The sequence below is a fragment of the Phalacrocorax aristotelis genome, chromosome 19, assembly GCF_949628215.1.
Source record: "Phalacrocorax aristotelis chromosome 19, bGulAri2.1, whole genome shotgun sequence".
NCBI classification, from domain to species: Eukaryota; Metazoa; Chordata; class Aves; order Suliformes; family Phalacrocoracidae; genus Phalacrocorax; species Phalacrocorax aristotelis.
In genome coordinates, this window is record NC_134294.1 from 2,705,947 (window position 1) to 2,726,193 (window position 20,247).

A 20,247-nucleotide genomic window follows, 5' to 3' on the forward strand; every position below is an offset into this window, starting at 1 on the left:
TACAACCAGTCTAACCGCCGCGCCAGGTCACCGTCTGCCATTTCAAGTACATGCACGTCTGCAACCTGCAAAGCAGCATAAGTAAAGCTGCTGTATTAATAAGAAGAACAACAAGTAACCCACGGTTTCCTCCCGGCGCCGGTCCAGGGGCTGCTGCATCTCACCTGTGACGCTCTGGCTTAGCCCTGCCTTGCCAAAGTGCAGCTTGGCTGGGCAGAACCACCCCCTCACTGCCAGGGCAACGCGTGGGAGGGGGTTGAGGAACTTCTTCGTTTTCTTCAGGGCTTCTGTGGACTGGGTTGTGCTGTCGGGAGGCGGGTGGCTTGATCAGGGCAGGAGAGTGCTTGGGAGTATGAGATCCAGGGCTTGAGGATAACAGGGCAGGGAGAAAAGAGTGTGGTGGCATCATGTGGTTAGGTATTTAAAAGAGCCGAGCAAAGGTTTAACGTAGCTTTGCAGAATTAGGAGCACATGGAGAGCAATGGCTTGTGCCAGAATGGGAAAATGTTGGGAAATCACTCACCAGTGATGATACCAAGGATACCTTATCACCTGGGTATGGGGCCTGACGGCAGCTCCAGTGTCCTGGTCGGACAGAGCGGAGCAACCCGGTCTGTGCTGGTGCTCGCGGCTGCATCAGGTCAGGGGAGCGGGAAGCCGAGGACAGGGCTGAAGTGGGGAACGGCTGCAGGGACAACGCTCGCTCGGCAGCACGGGATGTCCCGAAGGCCACGCGGGATGCCTGCAGCAAGGGATGCTTTGGGCACGGCCGCATCCTCCGGGCTGCACCGGCGAGGACTCAGGGAGGCATTTCCAACACTGGCTTCGTACACATGAAGCAGCAGGAGTAGAAGACACCTTCAAGGGAAACACTGAAAATGGGTGAATAAATGACAGGGACATTTCCAAATTTTCAGCGATCCCAAGCAATAAATCAGCAGCCTCAGCAGCAGCCCTTGACTGACATTTGGGGAGATGCCACCATTCATGGCCCCCATCACCCACAGTCTGCAACCGACCACATCTCAAAACCCACCAAACATCATAATGATTTATTCAGCTATTTAGTGTATACAGGTTTAGCTGTTTAATGCAAAAAATACAGCCCAGGGAGGTGAGATCACCTGCCTAAGGTGATGAGGTGAGTCAGTGCCAAGGCAGGAAACCTCCCCAGGACTCACCCCTGCTTCCCTGCTGCAACCTCTCAAACCCACCCCTGACCTACAGGTTATTAGCGCACAGCTGCAGCGTGACGGGTGAACGTGGCTTGGGTTATAACCCAAAACCAAAGCCGGGACAAGCACGGTTTGCTTACGTGCCGGAAAAGGAGCGCACCAGTTCCCGGGTGCACCCTGGCCGCCCCGGCACAACACCTCGTGCCCTGGCACGGAGCAGGGATGTTTTGCTTTCTCAGTCTAAAGTCCTCACTGGGGAAACGTGCTTGTGACTCCAGCTGCACAACAATGTTATCGGTGCAAAGTGCACAAACATTTTGAGCCAGACCTAAAATAAACACACACCAGGCTGGGCCTAAAAACTACCTCGCCTTGCATTTGCAGGGCTGCTTTCTGCATCTCTGAGGCATGGATGAGTCTTATTTTTAGCCAGGAGTGCTGTGGTGTGTTGACTTCAGGCAGCAAAAGACAACTGGCCCTGCAAGCCTTCGGCCACATGGCAGCGGGGATTCACCGTGGGTTGGGCGCAAGGGTCACCGGGGCGTCCGCTGCGTTTCATGGGACGTTTGCTAGCGCTCCCGGCAGCGGGTGGGAGGCCTGGATGCGCTCGGGGACTGCTCACACGATGGCAGCATTGCAGCACGCTGCAGCAGGGACGCAGCAGGGACTCGGCCGACATGCAAGGGGGGCTGCAGCAGCCACGCAGCGGGGATGGGCTCCTGCAGCCCTGGCATGTCTGCCCCCACTGCTGGGAAATGCAGCTTGTGGGGGGAAGAAGCCGCCAAGGAGACACCCCTCAGCCCAGGACATCCCCCATGGACCGCCGGGAACAAGCCCCTCCGCTCGCCCCAGCTGCAGCTGGCTCCAGTGCAAAATACAGCACCCGTTTCCCCCTCCCCAGGGACAGGCGGTGCCCCAGGACATCCGGCCAGCCCCCCCAGCACAGGGACAGGCATCTGCTACAACCAGCGAGCAGCAGAAGCCACGCCAGGACCCGCGCCGCACCCGCACCTCTGCCATGCTCCCAGCTGCCGCAGGGCACCCGGAGCTATTAAAACCATGGGTGGGGTGGGCGAGCACCCACACTCCATCCCTTGCACGCTGCAAGCGAAGGCCAGAAACAAATATTTGCAGGGAACCGCCCTGAGTGCAGCAAACCCCGCCACGGTCTGCGCCCAGCTTATCTCTGCTGCTCACAACAGTTACACTTTAATGCAACATTTAATTCCCATACTGTATTACAGCTTCAGGTGACAGCGCTATATAGCCAGCTGGCTTCTAGGTATTTTCTTCTATTCTTTTTTTTCTCCCCTCAAACTCTCCCCATTTCAGACTCTGGTGGCTCTTACCTGCTCTGCAGCTGCTCACAGACCCAGAAGGATGTTTCCATTAAAGAAAAAAAGGTACATCTCTTCATCTCTACCCTCACTACGGCTTTGAAAAACAGAAAATCATTGCAGGTCTTGTCTGATATGATCTTCCCCCCCCCCACCACTGTCGGTTGTAGCTCGAGTACCTCAAGTGGCTCCAGCTGCGAGGGCAGATCCGGGGGATGCTTGCCGCGCAGGGCAGCCCGACCCGCCGCTTCGCTCCAGCCTGCGAGCGCAGCCACAGCCCCAAACGGCGTCAGGCCCCGCTGGAAGTGCTGGCACAACCCTACAAGTGACAAACGCCATCTGTAAATAATTAATAACAACTTATAAATTAATTATTATAATGAATATATATTATAAATTATATAAACCAATAATAATCTAGCCATCTCTCAATTATTAACAATAATTCACCCACTAGCAAGCGTTAGAACTCAAAAGCTTTCTCTGTCCCACCTGCTTTTCTTGGCATTACACCTTCCATGTCCGAGGGGGGACATCTCCTGGCTGTACCCCCACGTTCCCAAATCTTCACTTACCTTAAATCCCCATTTTATACGGGTGCACTGACGGCTCCAGCCTCCTGCCAGCGGTGCCGGGCCCGGGTGCAAGCCCTTGGCCAGCAGCTGGTCAAGGGAAAGAGCCGGTCCAGGGACGCAGCCTTCTCCTGCACCCCCCATCACTCCAGGGACCCCTGACTCGCACGGCAGCAGTGATGCTCACCCCGCCCCCAGCACCCACGGGGCTTGTGCCCGGTGCCACGACAGCGATGCCCGTGTGCCGCCGGCGGCGCCACCCCAGGATCTCCATCAGGCAAGCAATTAAATCACGTGGAGTTCATCCGTACTTTAAAATAAGCTTTATTTAGATCTTTTATAATTTTATATTTGCATCCATGCCTTCAAGGATTCTCCCCCACTCACGTGGGGAAAAGTTAAATCTAATGTTACCCATAATTCATATGCTATTTATCGAAGTTCTCTTTTAAATAAATCATCCTCTTAGTAATTTTTAGAATTATTTCCTAATTTACAAAAAAGCTGAAATGCAAAGGAAACTACTCGATAACAAGGAGATTGCTCATCTGTTCCGGTGGTTTACAGTTTAAATTATAAAAACGCAAGGAGAACAAAAAAAAAGAAAAAAAATAAACAAACCCCCAAAACAACAAAACGTATAAAAATGCTTCTCTGCAGAGAAAGATGCCACGGGGCAAAGCCTGCCCTGCCACCCCCCGCGGCCTCTCCGCATCATCCCGTTAGCAGGAATACACAGCGCGAGGGCATCGGCGGTTTAGTTCGGTGATTTAAGACAAAATACCCCTTTTTCAACCAGGGCGCACATATCGGAATTAAGAAAAATAATACACTATGATAGCATCATTAAATAAATCTTAATACATTTTTTTTTAAGAGCTTAAAATTATATCGTAAGCATTAAAGCATAAGGTACTTATCTTGGCATAAGCAGAGCGCGGTGCGTGTTAGTGGAGGGGAAGCGGCCGCTGTGCCGGAGGGGTGGTTTTGGGGCATTTCCAGGGCATTTGGAAGCACAAGCTCCACCTGCACTTAAAAATCACCCCGGTGCCAGAAAAACCTCCCCGGCAGGGACTCGTACCGATTTCCCCGGCCCCCCCCTACAGCGATAACACCCTAAATGGGAGCGGGGTGGCTGGCCCCGGCCGGGCGACGTCTCGGGATATCGCCTTTCCCCCCCTCCCAGCTCATGCCGGATCCCCCAAATTTTACTCAAAGCGAAGGATGAGCTCCCCAAATGTGGGGAAAAAAGGTGGGCAAAGCTCCCACCGGCTCCCCCCCGCCTTCTGATTTCCCAGCATGTATTTAGGTTTGTGTTTTCCAAGGCGTTAAGTGCTCCTGGGGCATCTGCAGCCGCGGGGCCGAGGGAACCTGGGGCAGGGGTCTGTGTCTCCGGCCCCCCAGGCAGCAGCTTCCCAGGACAGTACAGTACAAACACACCCTTCCTCCTCCCCGCCCCGTCCCAACTGACGTGGAAAAATATAAAAATCCCAAAACTTCTGCAATAATTTAGTTAGAATAGCTCCTCTGGGTTTGTGCAAATAAATTAAAACAACTAAAAAGGAACGTTAAAACACTTATTTCCAGACCGGCAGGCGTTACGTCCAGCCCGTGTCGCCTCCGCAGGGTTCGGCCAGGAAGACATCACAGCGAATGAGATATTTTTGTGTGTGTGTGTGTGTGTGTGTGTGTGTGTGTGTGTGTGTGTGTTTTCTCTCTAAGGTCCCTCAGCTGGGCAGGTCCTTCGTCCCCGAGCGAGGACATCCCGCGGGCTGGGCTCCAGAAAACAGCGGGTTTCGGACAAGAGACGTCACAAGCACAAAGTGCACAATATTTCTGGTATTTACAGAGACACAGCAGTCCTTCAAGTTTCAAGTTTCGTCAAAAGAAGGAGGAAATAAAACATAAGAAACAGCCAACAAAAAAAAAAAAACAACCCAAACCAACAAACTGAAGCGACAACAAAGGAGTTACCGGTACGAAAAAAAACACCAAAAAAAAAAAGGGAAAAAACTGAAGTTACGACACAGCTGCATCGCTCCCAAGACGACAGGTAACACGTCCACAGGCGGGGCTGGGGTGGGAGTATGTACATCGGCGACGGTGAGGCCGGGGAGAGGCTCCCGCGCTCGCCCGGTGCCGGGGGGTCACCAGTCCGCATCCTCCTCGATGTAGTAGTCGGGGGCCGTACCGTCGAAGAGGCCGGGGTCGAGGGACTTGCGCTGCTTCCCCCGGGCGAACACCCTGGAGATGGAGCCGAAGCCCATCTTCTCTTTCTTCTTTTTCCGTTTTTGGTCTTCCAGGTCCTCTAGAGACTGCAGGGGGAGAGGACACGAGCTTGGCCACCGAGCTTTTAATTCACACACCCCCCAGCCCCACACCGGGGACGATAGGCCCAGGTCCCGAAACATATTTGGGTCCGGGTCCAAAGCGATGTTGAGGGATTTTGGCTTCTTAATTCAACCAGCTCAAGGATTTCAGCTCCAGGTACGTTAGGATGGTCAGAGCAAACGTCTGTCCATGGCTTGCTTGAACACCCTGCCACTTTAGGGTCAAATACAGAAGAATAATCTGATCTAGGCTGTGCCTTATAAAAATCAAGACTGCAACGGGCCTGAAGCACAGCAACCACGTACAGCATTTCCTGGATTTTGGGGCAAATCATGGCAATCTGAGACGTCCCAGACTTAGAATTCAGGATGGCTTCTGTTCTTTTTTAAAAACCCAAATCAGTACACCTCTGACCCCCCTCAAATCGTTCCCTAGCCCAGCAGGATTTAAACAGGGCTTTGTGCCCTACCTGTACAATTGGGTTGTGCAAGTTCTTCTGTACCGGTCCAGGACTGTCCCCCTGTGGTAGAAGCAGATGGATTCAATGGCATCAGCCCCAACACAGCCTGGGACCCCCCCAACAGCCCAGCAAAAAGCAGCTCATCCAGGTGGCTGCATCACCGTGGGGCTGCAATAAACCCCAGGAAAGCAGCTTTCCAGGTCAGCAAACCTCCCAGCCCAAAACCAGCATCATTTTTGGAAGCAGAGGACCCGCAGCATGCCCAGCCGCACACAGCGGGGAAGCACGCCCCCCATGGAAGCAAGCCCCCCATCACACTGCGCCTTACGTTGCAGAGCGAGTGCGTTCGATGCCGCGGCGAGTTGATGTCGCTCGGCGTTGACGACCGGTCGCCCTCGGCCGCAGAGGCGTCGGAGATGATGGACGGCTGCCGGGAATGACAGGGACTCACTCTGACCGCTGGAAGGCAGGGAGGGCACCGGGGAGTTAACATCACGCCAGCAAACCTGGCCCCACGCAAAGCCTTTGATGCACTCCCAAAACACCTATTTTTGGGGTGTTTTGCCCTTTTCTTTTTTCCTCCTTTATAGGGGAATAAGGCAGCTCCCCAAAATGGGTTTGGCCCCGTGCCCTGATCTGTGCTGGGGGGCTCACCTTGCCGGTCCGCTGAGTGCTGGGGGTGCGAGTGGTAGAGGGTCTGCTGGCTCTGCCGGATGGCGGCTGTCAGCGGGAGGTCAGCCTGCATCACCCACTCCTGGTTGCCGTTCAGCACCGTCTCGCCCGGCATGGCCAAGGAATGGCGTTTGGGGACGTCCTTGGTCAGCGTGGCGAGGGACTGCTTGGCCTGGGGAAGGACACCAAGGTCGTGGTGGGAAACTATACGAACATCTCCCGGAGCAGCAGCACCAGTGGCAACGCACTGCACCAAACCCGCCCTCCCCTTTGCAAGTAAATACCCAAACTGTGTTGCTCCCTGCACCAAGGATACCCAGCTCCTTTTTAGCAATGGATCTTTTCTTCTGCCTGTACAGCAACAATGCAACCACCGCAGCAAATGCAGGCACGCAACCACCGCAGCAAACACTTAAATGCAATATTGCAACAACTAGTTATCTTCAGCAAAACTCGCCGGGGTGTTTCAAGCACTCGAGCTGCTGAGCCGAGTGCCTGCAGCAGCAGCGCAGGGCTGACCCTTGAGTCGTGCCTGCTGTGTTATCGAGCTCACCATGGCCAGCTCGGCCTCCAGCTCCTTCATGCGGTTGTCTTTCAGGTCGAGCTGGGAGCGGAGAGCGCTGGCGTGGTCTGTCGCCTCCTTGGCTTGCCGCCTCAGCTCCCACTTCTCCCGCTCCAGGAGGTCCTTCTCCTTTGCCAGGGCTTTCACCGCGTCCTCGCTCTCCTGTCGGGACACAGGGCGGCCATCAGGAAGGGGAAACCCACATGCTACTACAAACTCCTGTTCCACAACCCCCTCGGGGGCCACCGACTGCTGTGGTGCCAAAGGGCAAGCGGTACCTTTGGGCATCATGAGAACCCTGTGCCGGCAGGGACGGCAGCAGGCAGGAACGGGGAGCCGCAGGATGCAGCCAGTCCCCCAATAACAGATGCCCGCCATGCATCTGGTTAAAATTACATCAAATTTCCCAGGTCTGGCTTCCTGGCCTGATTTCCCCAGTATTTATTTATCCTTAACCTGCTGCCGCGCAGCCCTCGCAGCAGGGGAGCGCCTGCCCGACTGCGAGAGGCCAGCTGCGGCTTCAGTGGGTTGCTGCCCGAATGCAAACTGGGTTTCACGCTCACACCGTTGCCAGCCCCCCACACCACGGTGCTGGGCTCCCGCACTCACTTTCCTATGCTGCTCGTAGTTCCTGATGAAGTCGCGGAGCTGCTCCTCGCGGCTCTCCAGCGTGGCGTACAGCTGCTGCATCTGGCTCACCAGGTCCGTCTTCTCCACCTTCAATCGCTTGCGGTCAGCTTTCATGGCTGCGGGAGAGAAGACGGCTCAAGCACCGGGGGCACGGCAGCCCCCTCGCCTCCACCGCTTTTATTTTTCAAGGAAAAAGCAGCAAAATTATGACCCCAGGGGCTGGGCTGGGAGCAGATGCTGAATTCACCCCCATTGCTGCGCTGCGGTCATGCAGCCAGCAGCCCCCCAAATGCCCAGCGCATCTCCGCCGCAGCTCCTGATCATCGCCCGCCCTCCATGGGGCAGCTCGGCCCCTGGACAAGGAGATTTGGGAGCAAAACCGCTGCCGCAGCCTCAGGGCCTGGCGCAGGAAAACCTGCTGCTCCCTTTCCAGGATAAATAAACCACAACCGGTTTATTTTTAGCAGCTTGGCAGATTCCTGCAGTGCTCCCACGAGCCCAGGGCATGGCTCCCTCAGTGTCCCCTTCCAGCTCAACGATGCCATGTGGGGACGAGGGGACGGAGCGGGAGGCTGGGGGAGCAGGGGCACCACGGGATGCGATGGGGACGCTTCGCCAGGCCCAAGATGAATCCCAGATCTTTGTGTCTTCCCTCTCCCATGCACCAGCAAAGGATGCTGGCTGACCACTGACACAGGGACAGCTTGCTGCAAGTCTGGTAAAACCAGGGAGAATTACAGAAATACCACATAGGACAAGGGACTTCAGTAATTTCTGCAGTTTAAGTGCTTTTCCCAGCCTTGAACCTGGTCCTTGGCATTGCTGCAGAAATGCCCTGCGGCTCCCCCTCCAGATACATCCCACCCCACCCAAATAACACCCAATTTAGGAATCAGAACACAAATATTGTTTTTCATTATAGGAAAGACTTTGCATGTTTTTCCACCCTGAGGAAGTGCTGCTCTCAAGGGAGTGGGATGGTATGAAACACCCTCTGCCCCCCCAATGTTCCCTGCACTCATGGCATTACAAGCAGCTAAGTCTTGCAAGTCTTTCCTCTATATTAAAAAAAAATCCTAAAACCCACCAAGAAAACCAACCCCAAAGCCACCAAGAGCTGTCTGTATTTATTACAAAAGCCACTGGAAGTCGATAACACCATCGCAAGCGGGACCCATCTCCATGCACACGCACAGGTCCAACCTATTTCTGTTAGATTAAAGAAATCCACGATGAGCATTTCAGCCCACACTGCGTTTCCTACCCACCCACCCCGTAATGAGCCACTTCTGGGTGCTTAAACGGCACCGTAACATGCCTCGGAGCTCCTCCTGGTGAGACGCGTGCAAGACCTGACTGAGGAATACAAGAAAACCATTACCGTGGCACACTTAAAGGGAAATTAATTTCCTTCTTACAATTAGCACCTTTGGCATCCTTGGCTTCATGCCTCTACCTTCTCCCAGCACACAAAGCTTCATGCTGGGGTGCTCTGCTCCCACCCTCCTACAGCTGGGGACCCTCGTTCCCCCCAGCTGCTTTCTGTTAAATGCCTTATAAAAGCATTTCCACCTGTGTGTAAGCAGGGACAGCATTATTATTAGATATGCACTGCAGACCTCAGGGAGAATAATCTAATACGGGGGTATCACCCAGCACCGTATACAACGTAACGCCCTGAAATAGCCCCCTGAAGAGGAGCAGCACCTCTGCTCAGCCAGCTCTGTGTAACACATTTCAACTACCTCCTGCACCCCACCTGAGCTCATTACAACCACCAGCTCAAGGAGGGATTTACTCGGGTCTGAACTTATTTCTGTGCACAGGTATTACTGGAAGTGTGTGCTGGGAAGACGTGTAATAAAACACGTGCTTGGGATGGAGCCAGTAAGGAAGGGAGAGGGCTTGCAGGTTAGCGGAGAAAAAGGTGGGGGGAAAAAATCAGACCAAATCGTGGAACAAGAGGGAGGTGTTTGAGACAACAGAGATTTTTATCTGTTAAAAACCAGGAGATTAAACTCTTCAGACCAACTCCTCTGCCATTAAGCACTGGAGGTAAATCAAAGCCCAGAAAAGCAACAAACCAGCTAAGAAATGACACAACGATTCTCACTGTTTTGTGATAGGGAGCTCTTCTGAGTCTTTCTTGCTCACTTCCATGAACGTGGCTCCTCTTGGGACAACTCAGCCCCTTCCAACACCAGGACTTTCCTTACTCTTTTACCAGCTTGGGAAATCACTACAGGAATCCTCTAAAAATAATCACAACCAGACCACATTTAAGTTTTTAAAAAAGCACTTCCGTCACCTGTGTGTATTTAACAAGAACCTCCCCCCGCCCAGTTATTTCACATGAACTAAAAACTTGTTGAAAAAGAAAAATTAATAAGTTGACTGAGCTGTACTGGGGAGAGATCCGGACCCCACAGAAGCGGGTACCCAGAGTTACCGACCACACTGGCCACAGCTTGAGGACACGTGAAGTGATTTGGGCTCTAGAGGGGAATATCTACCCCTTGTAACACTTCCCGGGCAGGGTCTGTCTCAGCCCCGACCCCGTAGGTAAGGCAGTACTGAGAACCCCTCTATTTTCAAGTTCTTGAGCACTCTGCGACACACACATATATATTTTTAATTTCCTCAAGGATACCGAGAGGCTCTTATAAAAGTTTAAGTCACATTTGCACTCTCTGAAGCTGGAGGGAACAAAAGACTCCTAATGAATTTAATTAAATAGCAGGTCCCCTATAGCATACAACCTGCTTTAATTAGTGGCAGTGTTCAGGGTCCTTAAAGATTTAGGGAAAACACTTCATTGCTTGCCAAAAACAAGCCCCCAAAAAACCCCCAACCAACCAAAACCCATGCTCATAAGTACTACTAGGAGAAGAGTACATACCATCTCCCAAGGCTGAATATTTACCAATATTCACACCAACCAGTACTGCAATCTGATGATGGGCCTGGGGCATTGCAAGAGCAGGTTTTTTCCTATTAACCCAATAGGACAATTTACCGTTTGTTTCAGTTCATATTTGAGAGATTTGCTATAATTAATGCGTTTTTTTCCCTCCTCTATTACCACCGCTCTCCCTCCTCCAAAACCGATTAGCTCCTAAGCTTAAAGAAGATTTATCTGTCATTTCAGAACTTCCTTCCAAACCCAATTAATAGGAAATTAATTGAAAGAGGCAGGAAAAAAAAAGTTATGCAAAAGTGAGCAGTTAGGGCTGCCAGCAATTCCTGGACCATGCACCGCTCGCTGTGGCGGCTTAAATACATCCTTAGCAAACAAGCCCGGCTAATTACTTGGTCAGGGAAAATGAACCATTGTGATCCATGGCATGACGGCAGGGGCAGACAAGGAGGAATAAAGCAGGTTTTCAATGGCCATCGGGGTCATCTGAGGAGGTGAAATGGCTTTTTTCTTTAATCTGATGATCCAGGGCCAGGTTTCTGTATCCCAACCCCCAGGAATATCTAAATAAACTCTCCTACAGCCCATCTCTGTGATGGGCTCTGGCAAAACCTCCAACCTGTTCATAAACCCAAACCAATAAGAGAAGCAAGAAATTCTAAACCCTTACCATGAGCGGCAAGTATTTATCTCACGCAGCTTATTTGCATTGTTTATTTTTCCCTCCCACCCAAAGCGCATAGAGAAAGAGAAGGGGAACCCACCAGCCTCGCCTCGGACTCGGCAGCTCAGCACCAGCCCCAGAAGCGGGGATGGGAAGGATGGGTTGGGAACGGCTGCGTGAATCCCCCCAGCTCTCATAGAATTGTTTAGGTTGGAAAAGACCTTTAGATTATCAAGGCCAATTGTTAACGCAGCACTGCCAAGTCCACCACTGAACCACGTCCCTAAGCACCACATCTACGCATCTTTTAAATACCTCTAGAGAGGGTGACTCCCCCACCTCTCTGGGCAGCCTGTGCCAGGGCTTGACAACCCTTTTGGTGAAGACATTTTCCCTCATATCCAACCGAAACCTCCCCTGACGCAGCTCGAGGCCGTTCCCTCTCGCCCTGTCCCTGGTGACTTGGGAGCAGAGACCAACCCCCCCCTCACTCCAGCCCCTCTCAGGCAGCTGCAGAGAGCGAGAAGGGCTCCCCTCAGCCCCCTCTTCTCCAGGCTAAACCCCCCCAGCTCCCCCAGCCGCCCCCCAGCACACTTGTGCTCCAGACCCTGCCCCAGCCCCGCTGCCCTTCCCTGGACACGCTCCAGCCCCTCAAGGTCCCCCTTGTCCCGAGGGGCCCAAACCTGAGCCCAGCACTCGAGGTGGGGCCTCCCCAGTGCCGAGCACAGGGGCCCCATCCCTGCCCGGCTCCTGCTGGCCACACCAGTGCTGACACAAGCCCGGGGGCTGGTGGCCTCCTTGGCCACCCGGACACTGCTGGCTCATGCCCAGCCGGCTGTCAGCCAGCACCCCCAGGGCCTTCTCCGCCGGGCACTTCCCAGCCCCTCTGCCCCAGGCCTGGGGTGTGGCCTGGGGTTGGTGTGACCCAAGGGCAGGACCCGGCCCTGGGCCTTGTTAAACCTCATACACTTGGCCTCGGCCCATCGATGCAGCCTGTGCAGTTCCTCTGCAGAGCCTTCCTGCCCTCGAGCAGATCAACACTCCCGCCCAGCTTGGTGTCATCTGCAAACTCACTGAGGGTGCCCTCGATCCCCTCGTCCAGATCATCAATGAAGAGATTAAACAAGGCTGGCCCCAACACTGAGCCCTGGGGAACCCCACTTGTGACCTGCCCCCAGCTAGATTTAACTCCCTTCACCACAACTCTCTGGGCTCGGCCATCCAGCCAGATTTTTACCCAGCGAAGAGCACACCCATCCAAGCCATGAGCCGCCAGCTTCTCTAGGAGGATGCTGTGGGAGACAGTGTCAAAGGCTTTGCTGAAGTCCAGGTAGACAATGTCCACAGCCTTTCCCTCACCCACTAGGCAGGTCACCTTGTCATAGAAGGAGATCAGGTTAGTCAAGCAGGACCTGCCTTTCATGAAGCCATGCTGGCTGGGCCTGATCACCTGGTTATCCTGCAAGTGCTGCGTCATGGCACGCAAGATGATCTGCCCCGTAACCTTCCCTGGCCCTGACGTCAGGCTGACTGGCCTGTAGTTCCCCAGATCCTCCTTCCCAGCCCTTCTTGTAGATGGGCGTCCAGTCCATCTACGTTTGCTCACCTCCAGTCAACTGGGACCTCTCCAGTTAGCCAGGACTGCTGAAAAATGATGGGAAGTGGCTTGGTGAGCACTCCCGCCAGCTTCCTCGGTACCCTTGGGTTGATCCCACCCAGCCCCACAGACTTGTGTGTGTCTAAGTGCTGTAGCAGGTCGCTCATCATTTCCCCTTGGATTATGGGGGCTCCATTCTGCTCCCCGTCCCTGTCTCCCAGCTCAGGGGGCTGGGTACCCAGAGAACAACTGGTCTTACTATCAAAGACTGAGGCAAAGAAGGTGTTAATTATCTCATCTTTCTCCTCATCCTTTGTCACTATGTTTCCCCCTGCATCCAATAAAGGACGGAGATTCTCCTCAGCTCTCCTTTTGCTGCTAATGTATTTATAGAAACATTTTTATTGTCTTTTATGGCAGTAGCCAGATTTAGATCTAGTTGGGCTTTGGCCCTTCTAATTTTCTCCCTGTATAACCTCACAACATCCCTGTAGTCCTCCCATGTTGCCTGCCCCTTCTTCAAAAGGTCATAAACTCTCCTTTTTTCCCTGAGTTCCAGCCAAAGCTCTCTCTGTTCAGCCATGCCAGTCACCTTCCCGCCGGCTCGTCTTTCGGCTCACGGGGATGGCCTCCTCCTGCACCTTTAAGATCCCCTTCTTGAAGAATGTCCAGCTTTCCTGGACTCCTTTGCCGATCAGGGCTGCCTCCCAGGGGGCTGTCGATCACTGCCCTAAACAGGCCAACGGCTGCCCTCCGGAATTCCAGCGTGGCAGTTCTGCTGCCCCGCTCCTTACTTCTCCAAGAACTGAAAACCCTATCATTTCACGACCGCTGAGCCCAAGACAGCCTCCAGCCGTCACATCACCCACACGTCCTTCTCTGTTCGCAAACACAGGTCCAGTGGGCACCTTCCCTAGCCGGCTCCCTCACCAGCTGCGTCAGGAAGGTCTCTCCCACCCGCTCCAGGAGCCTCCTAGACTGTTTCCCCTCTGCTGTATTTTATTTCCAGCAGACATCTTATAAGCTGAAGTCCCCCATGAGAACAAGGGCTAGCAGTTACGAGAGTTCTCCCAGCTGCGTACAGAATATTTTGTCTGCCTCTTCATCCTGGTAGGGTGGCCTATAACAGCCTCCCACCACGATATCTGCCTTGTTGGCACTTCCTCCTGCTTCTTACCCATCAACACGCAACCCTATCATCACCATCATTAAGCTCTAGACAATCAAAACACTCCCTGACGTACAGGGCTACCCCACTGCCTCTCCTTCCTTGCCTATCCCTTCTGGAGAGTTTATAGCCATCCATTGCAGCACTCTGGTTGTGCGAGTCATCCCACTGTATTTTCATTATCGCAACTATACCACAATTTTCCTGCTGCACGATGACTTCCAGCTCCTCCTGTTTGTTGCCTGCGTTGCGTGCACTGGTGTAGATGCACTTCAGTTGGGCTGTTGATACTGCCACCTTTTTGGGGCAAGAAGCCCTAATTCCTGCGTGACCATGCTCAGGCACTTCCATGGTTTCTAACACATCCATAACCCTTGCGTCTTTGCTGCTGCATGGATCTCCATCCCCTGCCTCCACTGAGATGACAGTCTGAAGGACCTCGCTAGCACACTGGCCCTCAAACATTGGCATGCCTTCCTCAGGCTTATCTCTAGCGAGCATTTTTTTATCCCCTTCCCACTTCAAATCTAGTTTAAAGCTCTTTCTATGAGCCCTGCTAACTCCTGTGCAAAGACCCTTTTCCCTCTTTGAGACAGGAGTACCCTGTCTGTTGCCAGCAGGCCTGGCATCATGTAGGCCCACCCATGATCAAAATAAGCCCCAAATTCTGCTGATGACAGCAGGCTTGGAGCCACGTGTTGATCTTCTGGGTCATCCTGTTTCTTCCCTCATCATTCCCCGCTGGGAGGATAGAGGAGAACACTGCCTGTGCTCCTTATCCCTTAACCAGTCGTCCCTAGGCCCTGAAGTCTCTCTTGATTGCCCTCTGACTTCTTGTTGCAACTTCATTGCTCTCTATCTGAAAAATTAATAATGGATAGTAATCTGAGGGCTGTACCAGCGTAGGAAGATTCCTCTTTGCGTCTTTTACCAGGAAGGCAGCAGACTTCCCTAAGAAGTGGGTCCAGTCTGCATATCGGGCTTTCTGCTCCCTTCAGAAGGGAGTCTCCTATGACAATGACCTGTCTTTTTTTCTTTATGGAAGCATTTTTGACACAGGGTGTAGGCTGACTTAACCTTGGCGACACCTCCAACCTAGATGAACCATCATCCTCGTCATTGTTCGGTCCCACTTGCAGAGTCTCATGCCTATTACGCAAGGGGACCAGGGCAGGTGGGGTAGTCACGGAGGAGACGCACCTGCCATGCTGGGCAGGAACTTAGAATCACAGAATCATTAAGGTTGGAAAAGACCTCTAGGATCAAGTCCGACCCCCAAACCCAACACCCCCAGGCCTCCTAAACCATGTCCCCAAGTGACACATCTGCACAGTTTCTGAGCACCCCCAGGGACGGTGACTCCCCCACCTCTCTGGGCAGCCTGTGCCAGGGCCTGACCGCTCTGGCAGGGAAGGCATTTTCCCAATATCCAACCTAAACCTCCCCTGACGCAGCTTGAGGCCGTTTCCTCTCGTCCTGTCACTGGTGACTTGGGAGAAGAGACCAGCCCCCCCCTCACTCCAGCCCCTCTCAGGCAGCTGCAGAGAGTGAGAAGGGCTCCCCTCAGCCCCCTCTTCTCCAGGCTAAACCCCCCCAGCCCCCCTCAGCTGCCCCCCAGCACACTTGTGCTCCAGACCCTGCCCCAGCCCCGCTGCCCTTCCCTGGACACGCTCCAGCAACTTGCTGCCATTCCCCCTGTCCCTTAAGTCACTGTGTTCAGCCAGGCGGAGAGACGACAGGGAATCCTCTGTATCACGCATCCTCTCGCTATCACCCCCCACATCCCCGCCTGCACCATTAATCCTGCACGAGGTCAGCCTGTGCTCCCGTTACTTGAGCTGCCACATGATCCGTCCCCCGAGCATCACTCCCTCGGGAGAAGGTTGATGGATGCAGAGCAGTAATGAGACCCACTCTGCACTGGGTTCATCTCACAGCCAAAATTATTAAAAAGCCCTCCCCAGCACCTTCTATTTCCAGCATTACCTAATGAGCTGACATCTAATCACTCTGATGCACCAACCTTAGGGGCACAGCCTTGCCCGGGCAGCAGCACAGCTGAAACCTCCCAGTGATGCCACCACCAAAGGGTGCACCACCCCGTGGCCCCTGTCTGGCCTCAGTATCTAACAACTTCTGGATGGGAATTAGCTACAAAATGCTAAACCCAGGCATTTTCCCCCCTTAAAATGGGGGCTGCTGTTAGTGTGTCCCCCTCCCTTTGAAATTAATAATATAAAATTAAGGGAAAATGAGGTGGTGGTGGTGACGCCATCTAGCCCAGGTTTCCTTGGAGGGCATCCTGCTGATTAGTTTGATCACCTTGCTAACATGATATTAGATGAAAAATGATTCTGTTCAGACCATAGAAATAGCATCTCTGCCTGGCTTCTCGCTGTCAGAATGACGCGGCGGAGCCCAACCACAAGCCAGGGCACTGGCAGCGGACACAGCCCACCTCTGCCCCTCCTGAAGAGCAGCTCCTTCTGGCTCCCATCCTCTTGTAAGTACTTCTTTTGCCCTATGCAATACAGATTTTCATGCCAGGAACAGAATCAGAGCTGATTTTATCACTTACTGCATCATATATTTATTTTCTAACGTGGGGAAAGGTGTTCTCGGGGGGCACAGCTCAAGCCTTGGTGATGCCCCATGCAAGAAGAGTGAGTACCCCCATCCTGCCCTGTTAATATTCACTTAATTTCTCCTGTTTCTCCATCCCAACCGTGAAATTCAATATTGTCACCATGACTAACCCATAAAATCGGTCAGCCCTGTGCAGGAACTGCAGCGCCGCTCCTTGCTTTGTAATTAAATAGGCGCGCGCACTCCCCGGGCGCAGCCGTCACTGTCTGCAGAGAAGGTCTTGCCATTGAAGATGTCAACGTCACGCGGCATCAGACAGCACCAGCACTTGCTCCTGGGCGTGCGGAGGTACGGTGCAGGCAGGAAATTCAAGCGCAATGTCAAATTTCAGGAAAAAATTAGGTGAAGCATTTGCCTCGGGGGAATTTACCTGGAAACACCCTGCTACAAGGCCAAGGGCTTTCCAAAGCAGACCCACCCATGGTCATGACAAGGTGATCAATCACTCCTGCTGTGAGTTTAAGGTGGGTCTTCGAAGCAGCGCAGTGGGGTTTCTGCACAGAGCCCCATCTCCTTTTGGCAGAGAGGGCTTCTTTGGCTGGGTCCATGGCTGGGACACCCACCTGCCGGGACACCCACCTGCCCGTTTCTTTGTACCCACCCGCTCCCTGCAGCCAGCCGGGGTGCTGAGGGTTTCTGCGGGAGGCTTGTCCCAGCCCAACTGCCGTCCCCGGTGGGGTCACAGCTCTGAGCCGCTGGTTTGGGAGGGAGGAGACGAGGCTACAACCCATTTGTGGAGCAGACGCGAAGTCGGTTCACGCTTCCCTGAGCAGCGGGGAAAGCCAGCCCGAGGTCTCCACCTTGGCACTCAAAAAGGAAAGAGAAACCAGGTTTGCTCTCTGCGTGATAATCCCGCAGGCGAGCTCCAGCATATTGGATAAGCCTTCCCAGAAACGGTGTTTCTGCCATTAGCCCACACGCTCATAGGTGTCACCCGGCCAAGAGGCTCCTCGAGTCCTCCAGGCGCTCGGGCACAGTCCCTTCCCGCAGCAGGACCCAGCAGTAATAAAGCTGTCTGCAACTTCTCCTGTGGGAGATTTCCACTTTGGAAATCCAGACCACATCCATCCCTTTCCAGCTGGGGCTGCGGAAAATATAATTTTGCTAACACTGTACGCATGATCCCGAGTCCCAGCCCCTGCAAAGGAGGAGAGGGTGGTAGGATGTAGTGCTACAGGATTTTATTTGGATGTTAATTGATTAAAAAACAAAAGCGCAAGAGACGGAATTAGCCCACAAAAAGGAGCAATAAGGATGCAGAAAGCACATGCTGCCAGGGATGCAGAAACTGCTCAAGTTACTCCCTCAGAGCATCTTTTGCCACTCCAGATCCCTGCTCCCCCTCCCCCGCAGCAGGGGCTTGTTGGCACGGCACAGGGAAGGCGCTGCACAGGCTTACCACCAGCTTTACCCCTGTACTACGTGCTGTTGGAAAGGGCTGGAAATGCATTGCCGAGGAGGGATGACGGACCCACCCTCCTCCATCCAGCTTGTCACAAACCAAACCCTGCGCGGCCGTGCAAAACGAAGGCTGTGAAAACTGCTGGAACCCCCGAAAGTAAACCCTGCCAGCAAATCCCCTCCACTTCCCCCTGCGTTAAGGCCTGGTGAGCCAATATCTATCTGAACCGCCTGTGTCGCACTTCCAGGCTCAGAGCCAGCAGCGCTGACAGATTTCCATATAATTTATCCGCTAATGACATTACGCGTGACCCAACGCGGGTCACGCGCCGCGGCAGGGGCAGGGACGGCGATGCTGCGGGGCGCGGGGCACCCGTTAGCGAGGACCGTGGGGCTTTGCAGCGATGCATGCTGCGAGGTGGGAGGTGATCTTGGGAGACGCTCTCTGGCTGCGGGACGCGACCAACACAAACCCCAGACCTACAGGACGGCCCAGCCAGGCCTCCCCAAGCTCCTTGCGCTGCCTTATCGTGCAGCTCCTTAATATAGAGCCATTATTTCCCCAAATGCCTCTACGAGCCGATACGTTTCTCCTGGCAGAACCATTCACCAGGCACAGCTATTGCCATTTTTCCTCCCCTTTTGGCTACGTTTCTTTACGGACAATTTTTCACGGAAAGGAAAAAGGATATTTTTCCTCCCTCCAGCTGCCGATTCCGTTTCCACGTTACTCGTCCCTGTATCCGCCGCCGTGCTAAGCCTGCTCTGCTGCCCAGCGCCTCCAGCCCAGCTTGTGGGGCCGGATCCAGCACGGCGAGCTTTTCCAAATTACGCAAAAGTTTTCCAATATTGCCAGGGAGGGAAGGAGCATTGATTTTAAAAGGCTTCTTGTTACGTCCCTTTCCAAGTGCAAGCTGAGATTCCCTCTTCCTCGCCATCACACCTGCAGAGAAGTCCTGGAAAACCAATCCCAGTGGCTCGTATGGCAGCCAATAAAAGCCCAATAAAAAACCACAATATTATGTTCCTTAAATACTCAAAATTCTCAAACCAAACTCACTTTTTCTCTGTATTATCCTCCACTGAAGCATGACCTCACTTAATGACTTATTATTCTTGATTTTTTTCAAACAGTCTTAAAATAGTTCTGCTTTTCTGTATTTTGCATTTATCAGCACTTCCCCCTCTCTGTCCGCCCAGAGCAAATATTCTCTAATTAAGGTTTTTCTTCTCCAATTACGGTTTTATAAACCCAGAGCATTTCCTGCTGCCGGAGCCTGCACCGGTGGCATGTGGGGGGGGCGAGACTTTGAAGATATCTTGGCTGTTGCTAATTTATAGACATGCTTTTGCAAATCAGCGAGAGATAAAACAAAAAGCATGTAGACTGAGGTAGTTTTTATTTCCTTTTGCCAAAATCCTCCAACCAAATACAGACTCAGCCCAATTCCCTGCCCGCCCAGCGCATCCCATCATCCTGGGCGGGGGGAGATGCGGTGGGCTGGTGCTCTCCCCCGCCGCTGCTCAGCCTCTGAGCCTGAGAACTTTTGACAGCCTCTCTTTATAATCCACAAACACGAGCTGACAAGTGGAAGTTACACGCGATATGCTGGGGATTTGAGATGATATTTAGAGCTGCGGTGCTGCCAGGGTTTGACGCACGGGAGCTTTCCCCTGCTCAGGACCATCCCCTGGCTCTGGCTAACAAACCATCCTGCCTGGACTTATGGCCAGCTTGGTTTTGGGTAGGAAAAGCTGCAATATTGCATTTTGCCCTGCATACCCCACTCCCGGGGCTTGCAGCGAGCTCACCGTGCAGCCACTGGTGAGGGAGGGAGAGCCCGGTCCCACCCACCGTGGGAAAACACCCAAATCAATGCATGAAGAGAAGAGCAGAACCTGCCCATCACCTGGAGCCCCAGCCTCTGCTTTCTGCAGTGCTTCCGATAACTCCACATGGGATAAGGAAAATTGCACTCACCAGGAAACTTGCTACTTCCCTCCTAAAAGAGTCCGAGAGGCTCAAATCCAACCTGCCCCCACCTCACAAGCGTTTCCAGCTGCATTTCAGCTGCTCTCCTGGCTCTGCTCTATAGCCATGGAGGAATTACTTTG

At 53.4% G+C, this 20,247-nt stretch overlaps 1 protein-coding gene across 2 annotated transcripts in view; it reads right to left on the reverse strand.

The window, feature by feature from the left end:
- Positions 1-3,392: 3,392 nt before the first annotated feature.
- Positions 3,393-20,247, reverse strand: part of KAZN (kazrin, periplakin interacting protein) — a 239,928-nt gene continuing 223,073 nt past the window's right edge. For both annotated transcript variants that reach the window (XM_075113712.1, XM_075113713.1), the window contains 6 exons: positions 7,719-7,855; positions 7,101-7,271; positions 6,530-6,719; positions 6,204-6,334; positions 5,885-5,935; positions 3,393-5,399 (listed from right to left, as the gene is read on the reverse strand). In XM_075113712.1, coding sequence (XP_074969813.1) covers positions 5,232-5,399; positions 5,885-5,935; positions 6,204-6,334; positions 6,530-6,719; positions 7,101-7,271; positions 7,719-7,855 — 848 coding nt within the window. In that variant the 3' untranslated portion in view covers positions 3,393-5,231. The remainder of the gene's footprint in view (positions 5,400-5,884; positions 5,936-6,203; positions 6,335-6,529; positions 6,720-7,100; positions 7,272-7,718; positions 7,856-20,247) is intronic.